This window comes from Chrysochloris asiatica, unplaced genomic scaffold (assembly GCF_000296735.1).
Source record: "Chrysochloris asiatica unplaced genomic scaffold, ChrAsi1.0 scaffold00328, whole genome shotgun sequence".
NCBI lineage: Eukaryota > Metazoa > Chordata > Mammalia > Afrosoricida > Chrysochloridae > Chrysochloris > Chrysochloris asiatica.
Window position 1 is genome coordinate 1458513 of NW_006408846.1, and position 24380 is coordinate 1482892.

Genomic DNA, 24380 nt, shown 5'->3' on the forward strand with positions numbered 1-24380 from the left:
TTTATCCAAATTTCTGCTGGATATAACTTTTAATTGAAAAACAATTTTATTTCCTTTCTTGTCCTAGGTTATCAGAAGCAACTGTCTTATAAACTCTCAGATGGGTCCTATAGTACCTTTGGACATGAAGTTCAACAAGGAAACACATGGTTTGAATTGTTTTCTAACTTATGTGAATTTCATTAGACGTTGTTGGACATTTTTTATCAAGTAGCTCTTTGAGAATGTTTTTTTCAAACAATGAAACTTCTCCCCAAAGCTGTTTATATGTTATTGTTGTCAAGTGACATTGAGTTGGTTCAAGTTGTTTATATACTCATGCATAAATTAAGTTAATAGGATTTAATCATCTCTTAGGTAAAAACCTCATATTTCCAGGTTTTGAAAGCATGCATGCTAAGTAAACAAAACATTACAAAATACAGAAAGTAACTCAGTGGATAAAGGTAAGTAATATGGAACCTAATTTAATATACAAATGATTCCAATGGAAATATTGATATTATCTCAAATCAACCTCAAAGGTAGTTGCAATATCTCTTATACTCTCCAACAGCACCACTTAGAAATAGTGTTGTACAGATATGCACTTTCTTGATGAGATATTAAAATTCCATATTTGAACAGACCAGTGCTTGCTGAAAATAGTAAAATAAGTACTGCTGAAAATAGTAAAATAGAAAAATTAAAAAATAGTAAAAATAAATTCAACTAAACATAGATTGTGTTATGATTCTAAGGCTAAAAGACATGATGATGAGTGACATTACACACACTAGTGGCTGTAACCTGATGCTTGCCTACAAAGAAAGCCATTCTACAGTGAAAAGGAGTACATAGAAAAGACTAATCATAGCTTATCATGATTGAGCATGTAGAACCTCTGGACCTCCAATTATCTGTGAATGTTACATTTTGGCCTCTAAGATATGTTTCTAATTTCCCGTAACCAGTTACTGTGACTTGACTTCTGACTCATAACTCTATATTTTACAAAATAAAACTGCTCTCTCTAGGGCTTTATTATTAATTTTTTAATAAAACTGCTTTCTCTAGGGCTTAATGGAAGAAGCTAGTCAGGTTTTTTTTAACCACAATATCCCTGGGTGGATTTGAACTGGCAACCTTTAGGTTATTTGTTGTTGTTGTTGTTAAATGTCATCAAGTGGGTCCCGACTCATAGTGACTGGTGAGTTTGAATTACGGAACTTGCAGTTAACAGTCCAATGCTTTTCCTACAGTGCCACCCCAAGACTCCAATCTCATGGATAATTGAGCAAAAGTTGTTTACACCACCTAGGGATCTTTTTACAACATACTATAATTCCTCAATATTTTTAGATGTTAGGAAAGGACAAATGCAGGAATTGTGCTGGAGGGGAAGAGAAAAGGATTGGAGAAGACATCATAGGCAAGGTAATACTTCATCTAAGACACACTGATGATTAATAGAGAAAAGGAAGAAAAGGAGGCACCTAACCTGAGTGAATGGGTCCTGGTGTGTCAACACTGGACTTGGAAACCCTATACAGGGTTGCTATGAGTCAAAACTGGTTCAACAGCACTCAACAACAACAGCAACTACAACCTAAGTGGGGGATTCCTGGTGTGGCGCTGTAGGATGAGCATTGGACTGCTAGCCACAAGGTCGGCAGTTCAAACCCATCAATCACTCCTTATAAACGCTATGCTGGATTGCTATGAGTCAGAACCAACTTGACAGCACACATGTAGTTTGAAAGGAACAGGTGAGCTGACACATTAAACCAGCATTGGGAGAAGGGATTTTCAGAAGGTGAGATTCAAAAATCCAATTATATCAAGCTACACATTTTAAGGAATAGTCCCTCTGTCTACATTTCCTATATATAATTTATTGTGTGTTTAATTATTTATTTTTATTTTTTTGCTACATATAATTTGAATCCTGTTGTGTCACTGTAGGATAAGCACTTGACTGTTAACTGCAAGGTTAGCAGTTCAAGCCTACCAACCACTCTGGGAAATCCTGTACAGAGTCACTTTAAGTCATAGCTGATTCGAAGGCACTTAACAACAATAACATTTATAATTTACTGTGTATTTTCTTTTTTCTAGGCTCACTGCATTTGTTTATAAGTCATTTGCACAAAGTAAACGCTACATATATATTGATGACAAAGTTCAGTCCCAGACTCTTACCTGGCTGGTAAATAATCAGAAATCAGATGGCTGCTTCCTTCATTTTGGCAATGTCTTCAACAATGCTTTAAAGGTACTGGTAACATTCTATCTTACAGGGCTGTTCCTTCATCATGACAATCCAATGAAATTAGATTTAATTTAGTAGAAATTTAAATTTTAAAATAGAAATTTAGTAGAAATCCCTGACCTGGGATTAAAAACTTTAAAAGTTCAGATTTTTTTCTCACAGTAAATGTGGTGATGGCTGAGGGGGTAGAGTATGGCAATGGCAGAATTAGTAGAAAAGTCTGAATTATTAGAAAAGTAGGAAAAATAACAGAACCAGGACTGCTACTAATAGCTTATCATTTAAGAAAGTATTTTTAATATAGTTTATTTGATTTCAGTTTGTTTAGCTTTTACTTAATATCCCCAATGTAAGTTTGAATGGCTTTGCCTTTTGTTTCTGAATTTTTCCTAAATTTACATTTTTGTCCTAGTTTTTATGGTAGTATTTATTAAGAGTCGCTTAGAGAACTTAGTATCAGGAATATATCAAAATATCACTCACATTTCAACAACTCAGCAATTACTACCAAATAATTTGCTACAAGTATAATTACTTTCCTTCAGTGTCTTTTGCTATGATATATAAGCATCTTGTTTCCATAATTGGGACTAGTATCTACTACATTTTAGTCATCTTTGGAAAAAAGAACAACATATGCAATGACATTGACATTATTTTAATGACTTTGTCATTAAAATTATTTAAGAACATAAGCTTAATTACTTTATAATACTCTATCATATAAACTATAAGTCATTTCTTACTCTTGTTGAATTTTCAAATAATGCTGTATAAGCAGTTGTACATATAAATATTTGTCCCGACTTAGGATGTATATATATATATACATCCTAAGTCGGATGAGCACATTGGACTTCTAACCACACGGTAGGCAGTTCAAACCCTTATAAACTCTATACTGGATTGCTATGAGTGAGAACTAGGACATATAGCCGCAGACAGTGCAGTTCAGTGCATTAACCCACAGCGCCACATCAGGACTCCGTATGTATATGTATAAACATATGCTGTTGTTGTTAAGTAATACGTAGTCAGTTCCGACTCATAGTGACCCTGTACAGGGTTTCCACGACTGTAAATCTTTATGAGAGCAGAAAGCCTCATCTTTCTCCCTCGGAACAGCTGGTAGTTTCAAACTGCTGACCCTGAGGTTAGCAGCCCCATTTGTAACCACTACGCTACCAGAGGTCCAAGCTATTACATAACAACAACAACATATGGAGTCCAGGTGTGGCACTGTGGGTTAATGTGCTGGACTGTAAAGTCATTTGAATCACAAATTCGGCAATGCAAGCTCACCAGTTGCTCCTTGGAAGCCCTATACAGGGTCACTATGAGTCAGAACCGAATTGACAGTACTTAACAACAACATCTGGTTTACAGGAGCCCTGGTGGCACTGTAGGAAAAGCACCGGATTGCCAATTACAGTTGCATTTGCACAGTTCAAACCCATATGCTGCCCCAAGGGAGAAAGATGAGGTTTTCTGCTCCTATAAAGATTTACAGCCTCAGAATAAAACCCTATATGTTGTTGTTGTTGAGTGCCATCGAGTCAGTTCCGACCCATAGCGACCCTGTACAGGGTTTCCGAGGGTGTAAATCCTTACGGGAATAGAAAGCCACATCTTTCTCCCGCGGAGCGGCTAGTAGTTTCGAACCGCTGACCTTAAGGTTCGCAGCCCGATTCATAACCACTACGCTACCAGAGTCATTATAAATCAGAATTGACTCCGTGACAATGGATTATTTAAAAATCTGACCTTAAGAACCACTGCCAACATTATTCAATGCTATCAATAATAGAGCTATTGTTGTTAAGTGCTATCAAGTCAATTCCAACTCATAGCAAACCTGTATAGGGTTTTCGAGGAGCAGCTGGTGGAATTGAACCACTGACCTTTTGACTAGCTCCACACCAGAACTCCCATACATTTAATAATATCAACATAAAACAAAAATCTTCACAAATATAGGATCAAACATTGTAAAGTGTTTCATGTCTAGTTTTGTTTATAGGTCAGTTGGTTCTAAAGACATGTAGTTTTCATGTGCTTATTTTCAATTTGGAGTCCAGGTGTGGTGCTGCAGGTTAATACGCTGGACCACAAGGTCTGTTTGAACAGCAAAGCAGCAGTTCTAGCTCAGCAGCCGCTCTTCAGAAATCCTATACAGGGTCACTATGAGTCGGAACCAACTCGACGACACTTAACAACACCAACAACTTTTTATTTGTATTTTCTCCCTTTTAATTAAACTTTGGTCTTTTGGGGTCCCTTTTATTTTCTTTACGACTAATATCATTAACCTGCTAGAATTTAATTCAGTGTATTGTGTAACCTATAGATGATCTATTCCTATATTCTAAGCAGGTCAACACTTATCATATTTATTTTTCAATTATACTGTCCATCCCAACTGAGTTTTAAACTAATTTGATTAAAGTTTCCCATGCATACTAGAATTTCTTTCTGCTTTATATGTTGCTTCACTGATCTACCTTTTAATATTATACTATACTTTTCTATATTTGTGATTTTTATACTATTATAACATGCATTTTCCATGCAATATTCTATATTATTTCTAGGGTAAAGATGAGGGTGAGTGTTGAGATAGAAATTTGCAAAGCATTCTGTCTCCTTTGATTTCAAATACCTCTTAAGGGTTACAAGCTACTTTTAAAAAAGTGATATTCCTATCCTATAAATTCTCTGGATTTTTATTCACTATTTTTTTCATTTTATAAATACCACTTTTTGAAGAAATAAACAGTCTCTAACCACCCACTCCCCCTCAAAAAAAAAGAAAAACCAATCAATCTGAGTTTTCATAATATAATGTATCCATGAAGAAATGCACCTGTCCCTCTGAATTCTGTGAGACTGACATGTTGCACCTATGTTTTATTCAGGGAGAAGAAGATGACAAGATTTCTCTCACTGCGTATGTTATTAATGCACTGATTGAAGCTGGTCACCCAATCTCGGTACGTAGCCCACTGGTAATACTCCTATGTTGCCTATTATTAACTCAAAACATTTTGCGCCAATAGCACATTGATTGCAACTGAAGCTATGTTTGTAGCTACCACAAAGTCCTGCTAATTTAATACCCTCCTTAATAGTCAAATGACATTTGCATGTATAACTACGTAGAAATTACAATATATGCGTTGTATTTGCACGCTGAACTTTTCAGCACAGACAAGAATCATTCCTGATTTTTCTACAGTAATGAACACATCATCTGTTTCCGCACATGTGTGTTTGTATGTGCAAATGATTTTTTCCTCTTCTTTCCTTTGTAGTTTGTGGCAATTCAAAAGGGTCTTCAGTGCATAGAGGCTGCTTTTAGGAACAGAGCTACTACCACCTATGAGCAGGCTCTCCTGGCCTATACTTTCAGTATAGCAGGCCATGAAGACAAGCGGGAATTTCTTATTGGCAAGCTAAGCAAGAAAGCAAAGAAAGTAGGTGAGTGCATTGGGCCTTTCCTAGTAACAGCTAGCATCTATAGTTTTCACGACAGAAAAATATCATTTCAACATTTTTTACGTATAATTCAGCAGCAGCATGAATTGTGTTTATCAGGTCATTCAACCAGTCCCACTATTTGTTTCCAAAGTTGTCCACTTGAGCAATGATTCCCCGTTTCCCTATTTCCTCCTGCCTGCATGGTAACAACTAATGAACATTGGTTGTTAAATACCTAACTATTGTAGAACCTTGGTTGTTATATACCTAACTATTGTAGAACGTTATGGAGCTCTGGTAGTGTAGTGGTTACAAATCAGGCTGTGAACCTTAAGGCCAGCAGTTCGAAACTACCAGCCGCTCCGCAGGAGAAAGATGAGGCGTTCTGCTCCTGTAAAGATTTACAGCCTCAGAAACCCTGTACAGGGTCGCTATGGGTCGGAATCGACTCGACGGCACTTAACAACAACAACAACAATTGTAGAACGTTGGTTGTTAAATACCTAACTATTGTATTTCATACAAATGAGACCACACATTATCTGTCCTTTGGAGACTGGCTTATTTCACTCACTTAATGTTTTCAAGGCTTATCCATATAATAGAATGTGTCAGGACTTGATTTATTTTGATAGCTGAGTAATGTAATGCTCATTTTTATTTTCCATAGTCAGATTTATACTATTCAAATATGTTCAAATATGTTTATACTCTTCAAATATGTTCAAATATGTTCCACCTTATACAAGAAGGCTTCAAAAAGTTCATGGGAAAATTCCATTCTCTTTAAATTTCATTTTTCCACGAACTTTTTGAAGTCCCCTTGTACATACTCCATGCTTTGACATAGACACTACTGAATTCTGTGCACTTTTTATCAGGTGGCTCACTGTACTGGGAACTAGAAAAACAACGCTCACTGGCAGAACCATCCTCCTTCTACTACCCTTGGGCATCCTCTGCAGAGATAGAGGTGACCTGTTACGTCCTGCTGGCCATTCTTTCTAAGCCACAGCTGACCTCAGAAGAGTTGTCTTATGCTTCTCATATTGTACAGTGGTTGGCAAAGCAGCAAAATTCCCGTGGAGGTTTCTCCTCCACAAAGGTAAACTTTCTTTTTCAAATCTCTAAATCCAAAAAACTAGAGCCACCATTTTGTATTGGTGGTATTGCCCTTTGAATCTATATATTACATGTATCTAACTAAATGGGTTTGTTGTCACTATAAATCTTGCCTTTTTTTAAATTACTGTATTTGAAGTGGTTTGAAGAGTATAGTATTTTATCTAGTAATAATCTTTAAATGTTTGTTCAAAAGCTAATTTTCTTTTAATTTTTAAAATGGGAATTTAAATACCATCTTAACGTAGTGGTTACGAATTGGGCTGCGAACCTTAAGGTCAGCGGTTGGAAACTACCAGCCGCTCCGCGGGAGAAAGATGAGGCTTTCTACTCCCGTAAAGATTTACACCCTCGGAAACCCTGTACAGGGTCGCTATGGGTCGGAACCGACTCGATGGCACTTAACAACATCAACAACTTAACTTGGCATGTGAAAGAACACTCAAAATGAAAGGTTAACATATTGGTAAACTTTTTTTTAAGTTGCATCAATTTCTATTGTCATCTGTGTGTGAGTACCTTTCACTACATAATTTCAAAAACATTTATAAAAGCTTTTTGATCTGAAGCATTACAAATTGTAATTCATTCTGTATAAAAATAAATTTCTACTATTTGATTTGATAGAATATGCTTTCATTTTTAAAAAGTCCTTTTTTATTTCATGTTATATGCCTGGTCATATCATTTGCATATTTCCCAGTGGGGTGTTAATCTTTCTCTTGATTATTTGTAAAACATTCAGAGACAGTAAAGATAAGATTTGAGATGTAATATGCTCTTGCCAAGTTTTCATTTTCTTAACTTTTATCATGCTTTAAACATACAGATTTTCTTTTCAGTTTCATTTAGTGTAATCGCTTTATTTAAAGCTTCTTGCTTTAATACCATGCTACAAGAAGCTCTCAGCATAAAAACTGTTATAGAAATCTTTAGCCATACATTCTACTATTATGAATTAGTTTTTTACATTTAAATTATTAAGCTATCTAGGATGGATTTTGATTTATGATGTGTTGTTGTTGCTGTTGTATGTCATCAAGTCAGTTCTAAGTCATAGTGACCCTGTATAGGGTTTCCAAGGAGTGGCTGGTGGGTTTGAACTACCAACCTTGTGGTTAGGAGTCCAGTGTTTATCCTACAGTGCCACACCAGGACTCCTTATGATGTATAGTACAGACAAACTTCTTTTTTTAATAGTCAGCCAGTTGTCACAAGATCATTTACTTAATAATTAATTTCCCCAATGATTTGAAATATTGACTGTATAATTGTTGTTGTTGTTAAGTGCTGTCAAGTCATTTCTGACCCATAGCAACTCTGTATAGAGTTTCCAAGCAGTGGATGGTGAGCTTGAATTGCCAACTGTATAATAAACATATATAAATTGATTTTATTTTTAGGCTTTCTACTATTTTCCAGTGAATTTTTGGCTTTGTTATATGTTTTAATATCTGATGAAACAAAGCCAGACTCATTAGGCACCTCTAAAATTTCCTTATCTCCTCTCAGATTTTCATTCTATTAAATGATGTTTTTGTCTGTGTTCCTTTAAATGTTGAACTAAAGCCAGAAATGTTGTCATTAACTTCATTTATTGTCGATGAATTATAATGTCCAGAAACAATGGCTATTTCATTTCAAGATTGTGTTAAAATGATCCACAGCTGTGGTTAGCTTAACTTTTCTAAATCCTGCAGTATGGGCTAATATTATTTATGATGTTATTATTTTAGGACACTGTTGTGGCTCTCCAAGCTCTCACCCTATTTCAAAGCCTCACTTTCTCTAAAAGTAGACAAAATTCAGCGCTGATATTCTCTGACCAAGCATTCTATATGGGCTTCCACGTGAATAATGAGAACCGTTTGCTGCTACAACAAATTCCCTTGCCAACAACTAACAGCAACTACAAGGTGGAAGTGAATGGCTATGGTTGTGTATATGTACAGGTAAATTAGGAGTTTTCTTTCCTAAATTATGAAAAATGTTAACTATACATAAAATTGCAGTAGTATAATAAATACCTACATTCAAGAGTTGTTCACATTTTGTACTATTTGCGTCCTTTTTTTTAATTCTAAAGTCAATTAGAAATGGCATCATGACCTTTCTAATGATGTCATAGTGGAGCTCCAAAAGAATAAAGGCTTCCCATCAGGTAACTGCAATTCCATGATCATATCTCAAAAAAATTAACAATAGGTTTGTAGTATAATCTTATTTTAAAACCTCTGCTCCAAAATATATTTTGTAGTTGTTTAGTTTTATTCTATTTTGCTTTTCAGACCAGAATTCAATCAAAGACCATGGATTACAATTGGGTGCTATGCTCCTTAAGTCTCTTTTAAGTGAACAGTTCTATCATTCTTCTGTATTTGTCATGACATTATCTTTCTAAAGAAATCAGGCCACTTGTCTTATCAAATGTTTCTCGTTCTGGATTTGTGTTGGCCCATTCCCTAAATCTATAAACTGAAAGTTAGATCGATATTCATATTGAGTCGCATCAGGAGACACATCACATGTTGTATTAGTGATGATTAAGTTTGACCATTAAATTCAGGTGGAAACAGCATATTTCTACATTAGAGGTGCTATTGTTTCTCCTTTGCAACTACAATATATAAAGTGATACAATGGAAATATCTACTTTCATGTCAGTTTGCACTTAGAAGTTACATCATGCATTGATGAGCTTTACCTGAGGCAACTGTTTCATTAAGGATCACATAGTGGTGATTTTCCAATTCTTTCATACCTTTTACCTTTAAGGAGCGCTGGTAGTGGTAGTGGTTACGGGTCAGGCTGCTAACCTCAAGGTCAGCAGTTCAAAACTACCAGCTGTTCCACGGGAGAAAGATGAGGCTTTCTGCTCCTGTAAAGATTTACAGCCTCGGAAACCCTATGCAGAGTCGCTATGAGTCGGAACCAACTCCATGGCACACCACCACCACCACCACCTTTATTAGTTGGTGTTCTGCAAAGAAGAGCTTCCCTCCAAAATCTGGTAATGTTGAATTGCCCTTCTGACAGAGCAGGATAAATATTCAATTCTTTCCCTTAATTGCCAGTCAACAAAAAATTACCCATGTGATCGCTGTTGTTGTTAAGTGCCATCGAGTCAGTTCAGACCCATAGCGCCCCTGAATAGGATTTCCAAGGAGCAGCTTGTGAGCGTGAACCACTGACCTTGCAGTTCAAACGGCTTTGCAATCTGGCGCATTAACCCACAGCACCACACCAAGACTCGTGTGATAATCACCTCTATTTATAACAAAAAAGTTTTGTGTTTGTTTATGACTTTACCTTTTGGAATATTGTAGATATTACAAAGTAATGACAGTCATTGTTTTTTCACAGAGATTGTTCCAAACCCCTTCAGGGTATTTCCTGTGATGTGTCATCATTTCTGTATTAATCTGTGGTTGCTTTTTGGTTTCTTTCAAAAAAAAAAAGACAAACAAACAAGGAGGGGGTATCTAATTTTATTTTGTATTTATATACCCCAATTATTTCAACAAGAAATATTGATCATTTCAGTAAAGTATGGAGTTGATAATGTAAAGAGCTAGGGAACATAGTTTTCAAACTTGGGAGTTCCTACTAAGGTTCCAACTCACATTTAGTACTATGTATTAATATGTGTTGTGTATTTGATTATGTACTTGTATCTATTTTCTCAGGCATTTTTTCTTCATTTTAATATCATTGATATACTTCAGTGACATATACATATATTATTGTTGCCCTCAAGTTAATTTTGACTCATAGGGACTCTATGTAGGGTTTCTGAGGCTGTAATCTTTGCAGGAGGAGAAAGTCTCTAAAAGTAGTTTTAGACAACTTTAAAAAATAGTTTTAAAGTAACAAAACAACAGTATTAGTAGGTTTGTTGTTGTTAAAAGTGTCATAGTCAGTTCCAGCTCAAGGAGACACTGTATAGTGTTTCCAAGGAGCGATTGGTGGGTTTGAACTGCCAACCTTGCAGTTAACACTGCAGTGCTGTACACCAGGAGTCCAGTACTAGTAAATAAAACTATCAAATGAAGTTTCAACCTTTTTTAAGAGCTATACTTGCTTTTAGAAAATAAACCAAAAACTGAGTTCTAATGTTTTGTGTTTGATTACTCTATCAATTTGATGCTGTTTGGTTTTATCAATCTCATATTTTCTACAATTTTAGGATTGGTTTTTTACTTTAGATTTCATTTAATTTTGTGCACTACATAAAATGTGTGCATAGTTTAAAGTTAAAATTACATGAAGATTTATATTCAGACAAATCTTACTACCATTGCTTTCGCCTAAACGCTGCCCCTACTCTCTCCCACTTCTAGACAACCATATTTACGAGTTTCTGGTTTGATATCCCATTGTTTGTTTTAACCTAACCTAGTATGATATTCTCGCTCTCGGGGAGGGGTGGGGGGTGTGGGAATGATTAGGTTTATGATTAGGTTTTCTGCTCCCGTAAAGAGTACAGCCTCGGAAACACTACAACAAAGTTGTTTTGAGTCACAGCCAACTCACTTGCCCACAACCACCACCACTATCAACTATGATGTTATGGAGTCCTGGTGTGGAGCTGTAGGATCAGCATAGGACTGCTAACTTCTAGGTTGGTGGTTCAAACTCACTAGCCACTCCTCAGAAACCCTATACAGGGTTGCTATGGGTTGAAACTGACTCTATGGCACTTAACAGCATGATGGTAAATTCTTAGTTCTCATCTATTTGTAGACTTATAATAGTGTTCTCTCTAAGTATTTAACCTAGGAAGCTCTGTACAGGGTCACTATGAGTCGGAACAGACTCCACAGTACACAGCCACCACCACCATCTCCATACTATGTAGGCATACCAGAGTATATACACTGCATCAGACATTGATGGATATTTCGGGTGGCTCCTTTTTCTGGCTACTATATAGAGTGCTATAATAAATAATGCTATGCACATATTATTTTATACTCGGAGTTATAGATATTCAAAGTGATCAAGTCTTTAAGCCTATTTCCTAATTCTGCTCTATTTCCTATTTCTGTTAGATTTACAATTTCCACCTTTATTGATTGTAATACTGGTACTTGCTTTGATTCCTATAGTCTTAACATGGTGTGTTATAATTTTATTCATTTTTTAAGGTAGAAGTCAGGTAATTTTAATTATTATCCAAGAGACAATGTAAATGCATTCTAAATCTGCTACTTACAAGTTATATAAGTTTTGAAAGTTTTTTACTTTGACAAGTTACTTACCTCTCTTTATCTAGATTTCATGAATAAAATGGGAACTAAACACAACATGATTTCACAGCATTGTTGGAAACATTAAAAAAGTTATTACATGAAAAGCACATAGAAGTATTTGTTTAGTAAATGTTAGCTATCATTTCTATTGGACTTTGGTGTGGTACTGTAGGAAGAGCATTGGGCTACAAACAACAAGGTTGATGGTTCAAACCCACCAGCTGCTCCTTGGAAACCCTGTACAGGGTCAATATGAGTTGGAATCAACTCAACAGCACTTAATAACACAACAGTAATTTCTATTGTACTATTGATAATAAAAAGTAAGAAACACTAAGGTAAAAATTGACTTTTAAGTAGAAAAATTAATGCTATGGTAATAAATTTTAAAGCAATTCTTTGATAAAGAATATATTCTGTATTTATTCTAGGCAACCCTGAAATACAACATTCTGCTCCCTAGAAAGTCAACTGGGTTTCTTCTTTCTGTGAATACAGCCAATGCTATCTGCAAAGGGTCATTTGATAAAAAATTTGACCTTGTTGTTTCAGCCAGGTAATAACTTTTTTCTTTTGTTTTTATAAATGCACGCATCTCTACCTCTAATGGAGGTAACATAATGTCTCTCTCTGCCTACTTATGAAACCACATCCATAAGAGGTTGACCTGTCTTGATTCTCTAGGGGAATACATTTCATCTTATTTTAATTGTCTAAACTATATAAGGACTCCTAGTATGGCACTGTGGAATAAAGCACTGGACTGCAAGGTCGGTTTGAACTACAAGGTTGGCAGTTCAAACTCACCAGCCGCTCCTTGGAAACCCTATACAGGGTTGCTATGAATGGGAACAACTCGATGGTACTTAATAACAACAATAAAATGCATAAAGGGACTGTGGTGGCTCTACAGAATAAACACAGGACTGTGAACCATGAAGATCAGCTGTTCAAATCCACCAGCCACTCTGTAGGAGAAAGATGAGAATTTCTGCTCCTGCAAAGATTTAAAAAGCCTTGGAAACCCTATGTTGTTGTTGTTAAGAGTCATTGAGTCCGTAGAGATTCTAAGGAGAGGCTGGTGGGTTTGAACTGGTGACCTTGCAATTAACAGTTCAGTGCTTATCCTACAGCACCACGCCAGGACTCCTCAGAAACTCTGTACATGGTTGCTTTTCAAACCAACTCCACAGCACTTAACAACAACAAAAACTGTACAAAAGAATCCACCACTACTACCCATGGTTGCCACTGAGTCAACTCCAACTCATGATGCCGCCATATGTGTCTGAGTAGACTAGAACTCCATAGAGTGTCAGTGGCTGTTTTTTTAGAAGCACACATGCCTTTCTCCCAAGATGTTTCTGGGTGGATACTTGGTGTTGTTTGTTGTTAAGTGCTGTTGAGTCTCTTCCTACTCCGAGTGACCTGTACAGGGTTTCTAAGGCTGCAAATCTTTGTGGAATCAGAAAGCCTCATCTTTCTCTGCAGAGCAACTGGTGGCATTGAACTACTGACCTGGATTTGCAGTCCAGTGCTTATCCCAGTGGATCAAAAAAAAATATATGTGCTTTGAAAAGTATATAATAGAATGCAGAGAAGGAAGTTATAGGAAAGAAAACATTTCTCAGAAGATGTTTTTCTAAATTTCCTATTTTGTGAATCAATATAATCAAGCACTTCATTCTGCAATCCAAAATTTCAAAACAAGAATATCCCAGGTTCTGCCCAGTGAGTTTATTTAAGAATAGGTTGAAATTGGTGTTGCTTCATATGAAACATTGTATAGGGTATCAGATACTGTAAATCTTTAAGGGAGCAGAAAGTCTCATCTTTCTCCCTCGGAGCAGCTGGTGGACCACCAACCTTATAGTTAGCAATCCAGTGAGTTTCCTACAGCGCCAGCTATGCCTACCCACCCACTACCATTGAGTCGAATCTAACTCATAGTGACCCTATGTAGGGTTTGAGAGGGTGTAAATTTGTACAGGAGCAGAAAGCCTCCTCTTTCTCCCAAAAATTGGTTGGTGAATATAAACTACTGACCTACTATGTATGTATGTTGTTAAGTGCCATGGAGTCAGTTCCGACTCATAGCGACCCTTTAGACGGTTTCCAAGGAGTGGCTGGTGAGTTTGAACTGCCAACCTTGTGGTTCAAACCAACCTTGTGGCCCAGTGCTTTATCCCACAGCACCACTTGTTGTTGTTGTGAAATGCCATTGAGTCGGTTCTGACCCATAGCGACCCTATATAGGGTTTCCGAGGAGCAGCATGTGAGCTTGAACTGCTGACCTTGCAGTTCAAGCAGCTTTGCAGTCTAGCACATTAACCCACAGCACCACACCACTAGATGCCACCAAATTCAGTAAAATCAAAACATTTTTTTAATTCTATGAACAAAACTACTAAGTGAAGACTTTAGTTTTCACATGGAAATTTGTAACAATGGGGTACCATGGGAAAAATGTAGAAATAAAAGTTAAAGTACATATTGGAATTTTTTATTGCTATAAGTACATATAATAATTATAATGAGCATACTTGTTCGATTTTAGCTTCAGAAAGATGGCATACTGTAAAATTGTGTTCAAGTTTATACTATAACTAAACAGCTTTCCATGTGAATACATTGTATTGGTATTTTTTGGCCTAAATACTGATAAAAATGTATCTGAATCTTAAATTTTGTGCTTTTAAAAAATAGCTATTTGGGAAGGCGGAACTCTTCGAACATGGCAATCATTGATGTGAAGATGCTCTCCGGCTTTGTGCCTGATAAATCATCTATTGAGAAGGTAAAGAATTAAGTGTTTTTAATTAAAATAACTTTGGATGTATCTATAATGTGTTAACTTTTGTACTATATATACTTTAACCACAAGTTGATGGGAAAAAGGACCTATTTTCTGCTCTCAAAGGAATGAAATTTAAATCTCTTCATGTATCTTGCAGTACATTGCTTGAGATTTTCACATTTATTTCTATTTTTATATTGTCAAGACAAGTAATCATGAAAAAATAAAGTAGGTAGATGACTTGATATTTAGTTATTATTATCTTCTATTCAGTATTCTATTTACTGAAAAATTATAAATCAGTATTATACAAACAGATTTCTCAAAAAGTACTTGGATGAATGAATGACTCTCAAAGACTGTGATTTGTTGCTGAGGCTCTCTGGGAAAATTACAGGTATTTGTAAAGATGCAGGAAACCCACCAAATTGAAAATAAATATTTTTGTCTTTCTGAATGAACAGACATTTGTGTTACTAATCTCCGAATTTTCAGCACATTTTTTTCTTCTTCTTTTAGCTTCAGAGGGATGGTAAAGTACAACGAGTAGAAAGCAAAGCCTCCCACGTTTTTTTCTATCTGGAGAACGTAAGTGTACAATCAAATTTTGGTTTACACTTCTAGTACAGCCACTTTATGCAATGTGTTTCTCTAAGATTTTAACTCATTGTGCTTTTTCTGATTGTGTGTGTGGTTTAAAATTTGTTTTTGTTTTTTTCATAAGGATGCAATCATGAAAATAACATTGTTAAAATAATTATAAATATTTGAAATGGAGAGAAATTAAGGAAAGAAATTTCAATTTGTCTAACATTATTAATTTGTCTCCAGGTTACACAAAAGGAAATTAAATTTTCATTCTCTGTTGAACAAGATGCTCTTGTAGCGAACCTCAGGCCGGCATCTATTCAGCTCTATGATTACTACGAAACTGGTAGGAATTTTATTTCATTTTAGTTCTGCTTATTTTCTATGTTAAATTAAACATACACTGATTTTTGTTTTCTCGTCTGGTGTTATAGTTGCCATTGTTAAAATCACCTTCATTTACTTGGTGTCTTGTAACTTTCAGTGCCACCTAATACACATGGTTTCAAAGTTTCAATGGCAAACACACTTTGAGATTATGTCTATCCAGAAAAGCATGAATGGCACTGTTTTTCCTAATCAACCATTTCACTAAAATGTTCATGTAAATTGCTGCAGAAATCATAGATTCAGGCAAAACCAAGTTAATGGTTGTGAATGTTGACATAACAACAATGGTGTGACGTAGATGATACCAAAATCATATGTCTATTTGAATAGCAGAATAAATGTGTGTAATATATGTACTATTACAGATTATGGAGTCCTGGTATGACGCTGTGGGTTAATGTGCTAGACTGAAAAATCAGTTTGAACCCCAAGGCCGGTGGTTCAAGCTCACCAGCTGCTCCTCAGAAACCCTATACAAAGTCTCTATGGGTCAGAGCCTACTCGACTGCATATAACAATAACAAACATTATAGATTATAATGGTATCTTAGTAAAAACGTGTTAACAACATTTTTTAAACCACAACCATTCCTCACAATTCTGTGGACCATCTGGACTGGTTGAGCTGGCCTGGTTTGTTGTATCTCTGTTCAGATTGCTCCTGTGTCTGCGTCAACTGGTGGATCAGTTGGCTGGATCAACCAGGAATGCACTATTGAAATGTTTGGTGATTGGCAGGTTCTTGATAAGAAATTAGCCAAGTTGACATTTTCTGACCTCCCATCCTTAACAGACTAGTTCAAGAATCTATTTATTTATTTATCTAGTTAGTTATCTATCTACAGTCAGTATAATGAGATTTCAAAATAAAGCATACTTTAAGAATCAGAGCTATTCTGTCAGATAATTTGATATTTCCATTTTGCTTTTGGTTAAGCAAGTTTTTCATTGTGTTGTTATTTTAATCACATGTCGAGAAAGTTAGATTTCTTACTGTATCTCAAAGCCAATAAGTGACAGAACCAATTATACAATTGGGTTATTTTACTTGAGGTCAAGGTAAAATTTGCCTGGACTATAACACTGCTGTTCTTATATAAAAGTATTATGCATATTGATCAATTAAAATATAGATCTAATAGCTATAAAATATGATAATGGCAAGCTAATTATTTCAAGTCAGATTATCTCAGTTGATAAATTTAAGTTTTAAAAAAGTGGACTATTACATACACACTATATTGATAAATGATTCAGCCAAAGTGAGGGGAGGATGTATTTACCCACTAAATAGTGATTTACAAACTTTGAGTACTTGGGCATTTAGTAAATAATCTTTACCTGTTTCCCAAGGCTTGAGTGATTAAACCAAGTACTTACTGTCCATCCAGCACTTGTGATAGTATGGGCTGCCTACCCTAGAAGACTCCCTACCCTGAATCATAGTATGGTGCTATAGGAAAAGCAAGGTTGTAAGTTCAAACCCACCAGCCACTCCTTGGAAACCCTATGAAGGATTCTATGAGTTGGGACAGACTCAATGGTACTTAACAACAACCACCTTAGAAAACAAAATCCTAACCTGTACCAAGTTTTAATATGTATTATATTCAAAACATCACACCTTAAATATATGAGAATGATTATATATATATATTTATGCATGAAATGTGATACAATTCAGAGAAATAAAAATGTATTTGAGAGATGTTGAACTGAGTAACTTAAAGCAACACGTTGTTAAGTGCCACCAAGTCGATTCCAACTCATAGCGACCCATACAGGGTTTCTGAGGAGCAGCTGGTGTGTTTGAACAGAGGTAAGAAATAAAGATGATTTCTTTTGAACCATTATTATGCGATTGTTTCTTATAACAATTACTTTCTTCCAGATGAATATGCACTTGCAGAATACAACACACCATGTGACCAGATGTCTTTTGAAAGTTCCTGGTTCTAGCATAAGGGTAAGGCAATGGAAAAGAAGATGCCTTGGAACAGAGCTATTGAATGAACACGCTTACTATTTCAACCAAAGAAGGCATCCAGAATTTTCTTGTGTCGCAGATGCTGTAGTTCATCTCACAGTAGGGGCATCTCCCCTTAGGTGCACCACTGAGGGCTTCTTGCTTTCTGCCCTAGGGCCTTCCCTGAAGACCTAGCAGCCAGCTCTTCCTTGGTGCTAATGCAACAGGGAAATGCAGGTTTAATGCCTCTAAGGGTAAACTTCAACCAGTGGGGAACCAGAACCAATGAATAAATGTTCCTGCCTTCTGCCTTTGGTCAGAGAATTCTGGGAGGCATTCCAAATGCTTATGAATCTCCTTGAAATCAAGCTCCCTGTTTTCCACACGAGCAGCTTCAGTAATAAACTTTTGAATTAACTTTTTTCCTTCCCTGTCACAAGTCCCCTGCTCCCTCATTCCTGATTCCTGAAATCACCTCCAAAATGCCTTAGGGTCTACTTTCAGGACAACTAAAGCAAAGACAACCTATTAGATCAACTGCTGACTAATGACAGAATTGATTTCATTCAATATGGAATACTTTAATGTCTTGATGATTTCATTCTGATTTTTTTGAAAAATAATTTCTTTGTAAACTGGAAAACTATGACACATGATGTTTAAATGTAAATATGTTTATTTTCCTTGGAAAAATCTGAAAACTATTTTCAAATACATAAATATAATTATAAAGATAAAAGTATAAATGTGTATTGTTTCTTAAGCCACTAAGTTTGGGGTGAATTGTTACTGTAGTAATAGCAAACTCTTATAATATCTCACAAATATTTCCAAAAGTCCCTCATGATTTCTAACCTCCCTGCAACATTCACACATGCAATCTCAGTTTCTACCCACCCAGCTCTAAGTAACAATACCAACAGCCACCCAGGTATTTTGATGTGGGTCTGAGGCCGGCCTGCGTATTTTCATACTTACACATACCTCTTACATCCATCAGTAAAACCTGTCATTTCTATCTCTAAAATATATTTTCTGAAGAGAGTATATGTATTTTTTAAAAGCTCCCATTAGTTTTGTTGTTGTTGTTAAATGCCATCAAGTCAATTCCAACCCATACTGAACCTTATAGGGTTTCCAAGGAGCAGCTGGTGAGCTTGAACTACCAACATTGCAGTTCAAACAGTTTTGCAGTCTGACGCATTAGCCCAGAGCACCACACCAGGACTTAGTTTAGACCTCTTCAGTTGCCACCAATTGCACTCCAAATAGCAAATTCATGCTTTACTCGGATGTACAAAATTTTGCATGAAGCCACTCCTTCCAACCTTTCTAATTTCATCTTGTTTCACTTATGAAGTACATAAGACTCTTCTGAAATGTATTTTAAATATACTTAAAATCTTGTAACATATTTGCTGCATGTAAACCTTGATTATAACAAAATCCCATAAGAACCTGTGAGAAATCCGGAGATTCTTTAACACTTTAGGAGCTGCAAAGCAGCCTAATCTGTGTGGAGGAGTTGTGGTGCTAGAGGGGGTGATCTTCGTCCTATATTGGAGCTCCCATCTCTCTTGTCTTGTCTTGTCCTTGATTTGCTTCCCACAGAACGTGCTTCAGCAGGACTATCAGTGTCAAAAGTCTACAACAGTTAGGTGACAATTTCTTTTGAAGGGCCACCTGTTAGCACCACTCAACTGACTAGGAAATACATATATGACAATGCCTAATTCCTTTTAGTCTCAACATTTTTCCTTTTCTCCTCTAGCTTGGAACTCTGATATGATCTGAGGAACTGAAGGATCCCTCATAGATTTTTTAAACTAGACACCATTCTCTCATAAATATAATCATATTTTTGTAAGTGCTCCTTAAAACGTATAGCTATTTTCTTCTTAGGAAATTGCACAGTAACATCTCCCAAAACCACATTTCATTTGACAAACAGGCATATCCCTGAAATCACTAGGCACTGTGGGATAAAGCACCAGACCACAAGGTAGGTTTAAACCACAAGGTCAGTGGTTCAAACTCACCAGTCTGTCTTTGGAAACCCTATACAGGGTTCCTATGAGTTGGAACTGACTCTATGGCACTTAACAACAACAACATTAATTATTGCTATACAACGTCACTTATTGCAAAATCAATCACAAAAACAGAAAATTGTAACTGATTGACTTATCATTGACCTTTGACTTTCTGGTCATAGGCTGGCAATGGACTCAATGTAGATTGTATGAATTTGTTGTGGTGGTTAAGTGCCATGGAGTTGATGCCAACTCATAGCAACTCAGTATAGGGTTTCCAAGTGGGTTTGAGCCATTGACTTTACAGTTAGTAACCCAGTATTTATCCTCTTGTTGTCATATGCCGTGGAGTCGGAACCGCCTCATAGCAAACCTGTACAGGGTTTTCGAGGCTGTAAATCTTTATGGGAGCAGAAAGCCTCATCTTTCTCCCTCGGAACAGCTGGTAGTAAATCATTACATATTTTCCTTGAAATACTATTTTTGAATATTAAGTATCTGAATACAAGTTAATTTCTCCATTTGTCTTTTTCATATGCATTTTTAGAGGGGGGAAACAAATGTTACCTTTCATGGGCACATGACCATGAGATTAGCAGACGGATTCGTAACCACTATGCTATCAGAGCTCCTAGTATTTATCCTACAGAGGCACAATTTCAATTTTTTTTGTTGTTGTTTTAAAACTACCTAAAAGATGTTAGGTAGTTTTCTAACAAAAAAGTTATAAGTAATTTTAGAAACATTCTCCCCCTAGAAATAAAAATAAACTGGAAAATTGCAAAACAGAACTAGATTTCTATCTTGCTTACATTTAGGTAATAGTCTAGTAATTTAAAAATATGCTTTGTTGTACAAAATGTGTATCCTCACTTGAAGCATTAATAAAGGAGGAAGAAAATGCTGTGAACTGTTGATAAATCCATGAAACTGAATCTGGTATATGACTACTTACAGAAAAACTAACTTAACATTAACAACAACAACAACAACAAAATCCACTGCCATTGAATCAATTATGACTTACAGTAGCCCTATAAGACCGAGTAGTACTGACCCATAGGATTTCCTAGACTGGGGAGTCCTGGTGTGGTGTGGTGGATTCATGCAATGGATTACAAAGTCGATTTGAACCACAAAATCCATGGCTCAAGTTCACCAGCTGCTCCTTGGAAACTCTATGCAGGGTCGCTATGGGTTGGAACCAACTCTATGGCACATAACAACAACAATCTTTTAGAAATCCTGTATGGCTCTATAGGATAAACACTGGACTGCTAACTGTAAGGTTGGTAGTTCAAACCCACCAGCTGCTCCTTGAAAACCCTATACAGGATTGTTGGCACTTAACAACAACAACAATCTTTTAGGAACCTGATGAACAGTTATTTTCTCCCATGGAGTGGTTGTTGTTCCTGTTACGTATGATGGAGTCATGGAATGGTGGGTAGGGTTAAACTGCCAACTTTTTAATTAACTGCAAAACATTTAACTAACTTCTCTGCTACCAGGGGTCTTAATTCAAGATTACCTTATGTAAATCATTACAGATTTTCCTTGAAATATTATTTTTGAATATTAAATATCTGAATATAAGGTAATTCCATTTGTCTTTTTCATATGCATTTTTAGGGGGGAAAAACAAATGTTACTTTTCATGGCCACATGATTCTTTTACTCACATACTCAATGAATAATTATTCAATGTTTTTTATTACTGGATATAAGAGTCCTGGAGTGGCACTGTGGGTTAATGTGCCAGACTGCAAAGCTGTTTGAACTGCAAAGTCGGTGGTTCAAGCTCACCAGTCACTCCAAAGAAACCCTATACGGGGTTGCTATGGGTCGGAATTGACTCAATAGCTCTTAACAACAACAACATAGTTCTCAATGGCAAGAAACAGTGTACAATAAGACAAAATGACTGCCTTGTATTACAGGAGGTAAGTAAGAGAGATATCATTGCCGACGTCTGATGGATCTTGGCTGAAAGCAGAGAATACAAGAAAGATGTGTACCTGTGCTTTATCGACTATGCAAAGGCTTTCATTGTGTGGATCATGACAAGCTATGGACAACATTGCGAAGTATGAGTATTCCTGAACACTTAATTGTGCTCATGCAGAATCTGTACATGGACCAAGAAGCAGTTGTTCGAACAGAGCATGGGAACACTGAATGTTTTAAAATTAAGAAAGATGTGCAACAGGGTTGCCTTCTTTTACCATACTTATTCAACCTTTATGCTGAGCAAATAATCCAAGAAGCTGGCTTATATGAATAAAAACATGGCATAAGGATTGGAGGAAGACTCATTAACAACCTGTGATATGCAGATGATACCTTATTTGCTGAAAATGAAGAGGACTTAAAATATTTACTGATGAAGAGCACAGTCTTCAGTATAGATTGCATCTCAATGTAAAGAAAGCAAAAATCCTCACCACTGGACCAATAAACAACATTCTTATCAATGGAGAAAAGATTAAAGTTGTCAAGGACAACTTGTTGGATCAACTATCAACACTCGAGGAAGCGGCAGTCAAGAGATCAAACGACATATTGCATTGGCAAATCTGCTATACAAGACCTTTTTAAAGTGTTGAAGAGCAAAGATGTCAGTTTGAGGACTAAGGTATGCCTGACCCAAGCTTGGTATTTTCAATAACCTCATATACATGCGATAACTGGACAGTGAATAAGGAAAACAGTAGAAGAATTGAAGCTTTTGATTTATGGTGTTGGTGGAGAATATTGAAAGTGCCATGGGCTGCCAAAAGAACCTACAGATCTGTGTTGGAAGAAGTGCAGCCAGAGTGCTCCTTGGAGGCCGGGATGGCCAAACTTCTTCTCTCATACTTTGGACGTATTGTCAGGAAGGACCAGTCACTGGAGAAGGATATCATGTCAGAGAAAAAGAGGAAGACCCCCAATGAGATGGATTGGCAAAGTGGCAGCATCAATGGGCTCAAGCATGACAGTTGTGAGGTTGGCCCAGGATTGGGCAGTGTTTTATTCAGTTGTACATAAGGTCGCTATGAGGTACCGACTTGATGGCATCTAACAACAACAACAGCTCTGGTAGCGTAGTGGTTACGAATCGGGCTGCGAACCTTAAGGCCAGCAGTTCGAAACTACCAGCTGCTCCACGGGAGAAAGATCAGGCTTTCTACTCCCGTAAAGATTTACACCCTCGGAAACCCTGCTCAGGGTCGCTATGGGTCGAAACCAACTCTACGGCACTTAACAACAACAACAAGGAAGAGGGGAGGAGAAAGAGGAGATGGGGAAAAGGAAAGAGAGGCAATAAACATAATAATAACAGTAATCCACTGCCAGCCAGTCAATTCCTACTCCTAATGGCCCTAGGGTTTCCTAGACTAAAAGGTTACAGGAGCAGGGAACAGACAGCGCACCTTGTGGTAAACAGTCCAGCACTTATCCGGAGAGCTTAGTATGTGAGAAATCAACAAGTTCTGTGAAAAATAAAAAAAGACAGAGCAAAGGAAAACAGGAATGCCAAAGATGGGGAGATAAACTATGCAATTGTGAACACTGAGGTTAGTGTAGATTTCATTTAGCAGATGATGGACGAGCAAAGACTTAAGGAGGTTTGTGAACTTCTGCAAGAAGAATACTTTAAAAGAAGGGAGCAAGCCACACAAGGACTTTGAAGTAGAAAGGATCACATGTGCTGGAAGGAAGCAAGTAGTTCAGCATAGCCAAATGGAGAGGGGTGAGAAACCAGGAAGGTGGTCGGTCAGAATGGGCTGTGTACTGTCTGGAAAATGCCATTCTCTTACTTGAAACTACGCTCAATTTGAAAAAGAAGACTGGTCATTGAGGTAACTTGTAATAATATGTATTGAAAATACTGTATATTGAAGAAAATTCTACTTCTGTCTTGAATAAAGCAGGTGGGGCTGGGAGGGTTAAATCTCAGCTCAGTTGCCACATCCCACTGTCCTGGACTATGAATTAACAGGGCAATGTTAAACTTGACTCTTTCTAATAAGAAAAAGCAGTGTTATCACAGACAAACTGTAGTGCTTTCCTGAAATTCTTTCTATTGCTACTCCTGATGGTCAGAATCTGTGCGTGGCAATACCTGAAGGAAAGAAACAGTCTGTAATCCCATGAGTTTTCTAGTCAGCTCTCTACCAGGCTAAGTATTCATAAGGAGAGAAAACATAGAGGATTAATCAGTAAATTACCATAGTAGACAAATCATCACAACCAGTATTCCTGCTTTTATTATTAATCATTATCAAGTAGTGCATGCCTCATATGTGTTAATAAATGTTTCCATTTTCATTCTACATATGCCAATGATTTTTACTCCACTTCCCCCAATGTACACTAAGGCGGCAAGGACACTTTCATTTTTAACCAAACTCACAATTGCTCAATGCTCTGTAAACAGATTTCTCTTTGGACATAAAGTTTATTTAGAAATATGTCCAAAGGTAATGATGTCTTTCATAGAATTAAAAAAAAAAAAAAA

The 24380-nt window shown here is 36.6% G+C and overlaps 1 protein-coding gene across 1 annotated transcript in view; it reads left to right on the plus strand.

The window, feature by feature from the left end:
* The window catches only part of LOC102828904 (ovostatin-like), an 87348-nt gene extending 69512 nt beyond the window's left edge, over nucleotides 1–17836 (plus strand). Inside the window, exons 24-34 of the mRNA XM_006875484.1 lie at nucleotides 68–149; nucleotides 2098–2254; nucleotides 5167–5241; nucleotides 5563–5728; nucleotides 6610–6833; nucleotides 8587–8802; nucleotides 11998–12008; nucleotides 14809–14899; nucleotides 15419–15487; nucleotides 15731–15833; nucleotides 17769–17836. Coding sequence (XP_006875546.1) covers nucleotides 68–149; nucleotides 2098–2254; nucleotides 5167–5241; nucleotides 5563–5728; nucleotides 6610–6833; nucleotides 8587–8802; nucleotides 11998–12008; nucleotides 14809–14899; nucleotides 15419–15487; nucleotides 15731–15833; nucleotides 17769–17836 — 1262 coding nt within the window. The remainder of the gene's footprint in view (nucleotides 1–67; nucleotides 150–2097; nucleotides 2255–5166; nucleotides 5242–5562; nucleotides 5729–6609; nucleotides 6834–8586; nucleotides 8803–11997; nucleotides 12009–14808; nucleotides 14900–15418; nucleotides 15488–15730; nucleotides 15834–17768) is intronic.
* Nucleotides 17837–24380: the final 6544 nt, after the last annotated feature.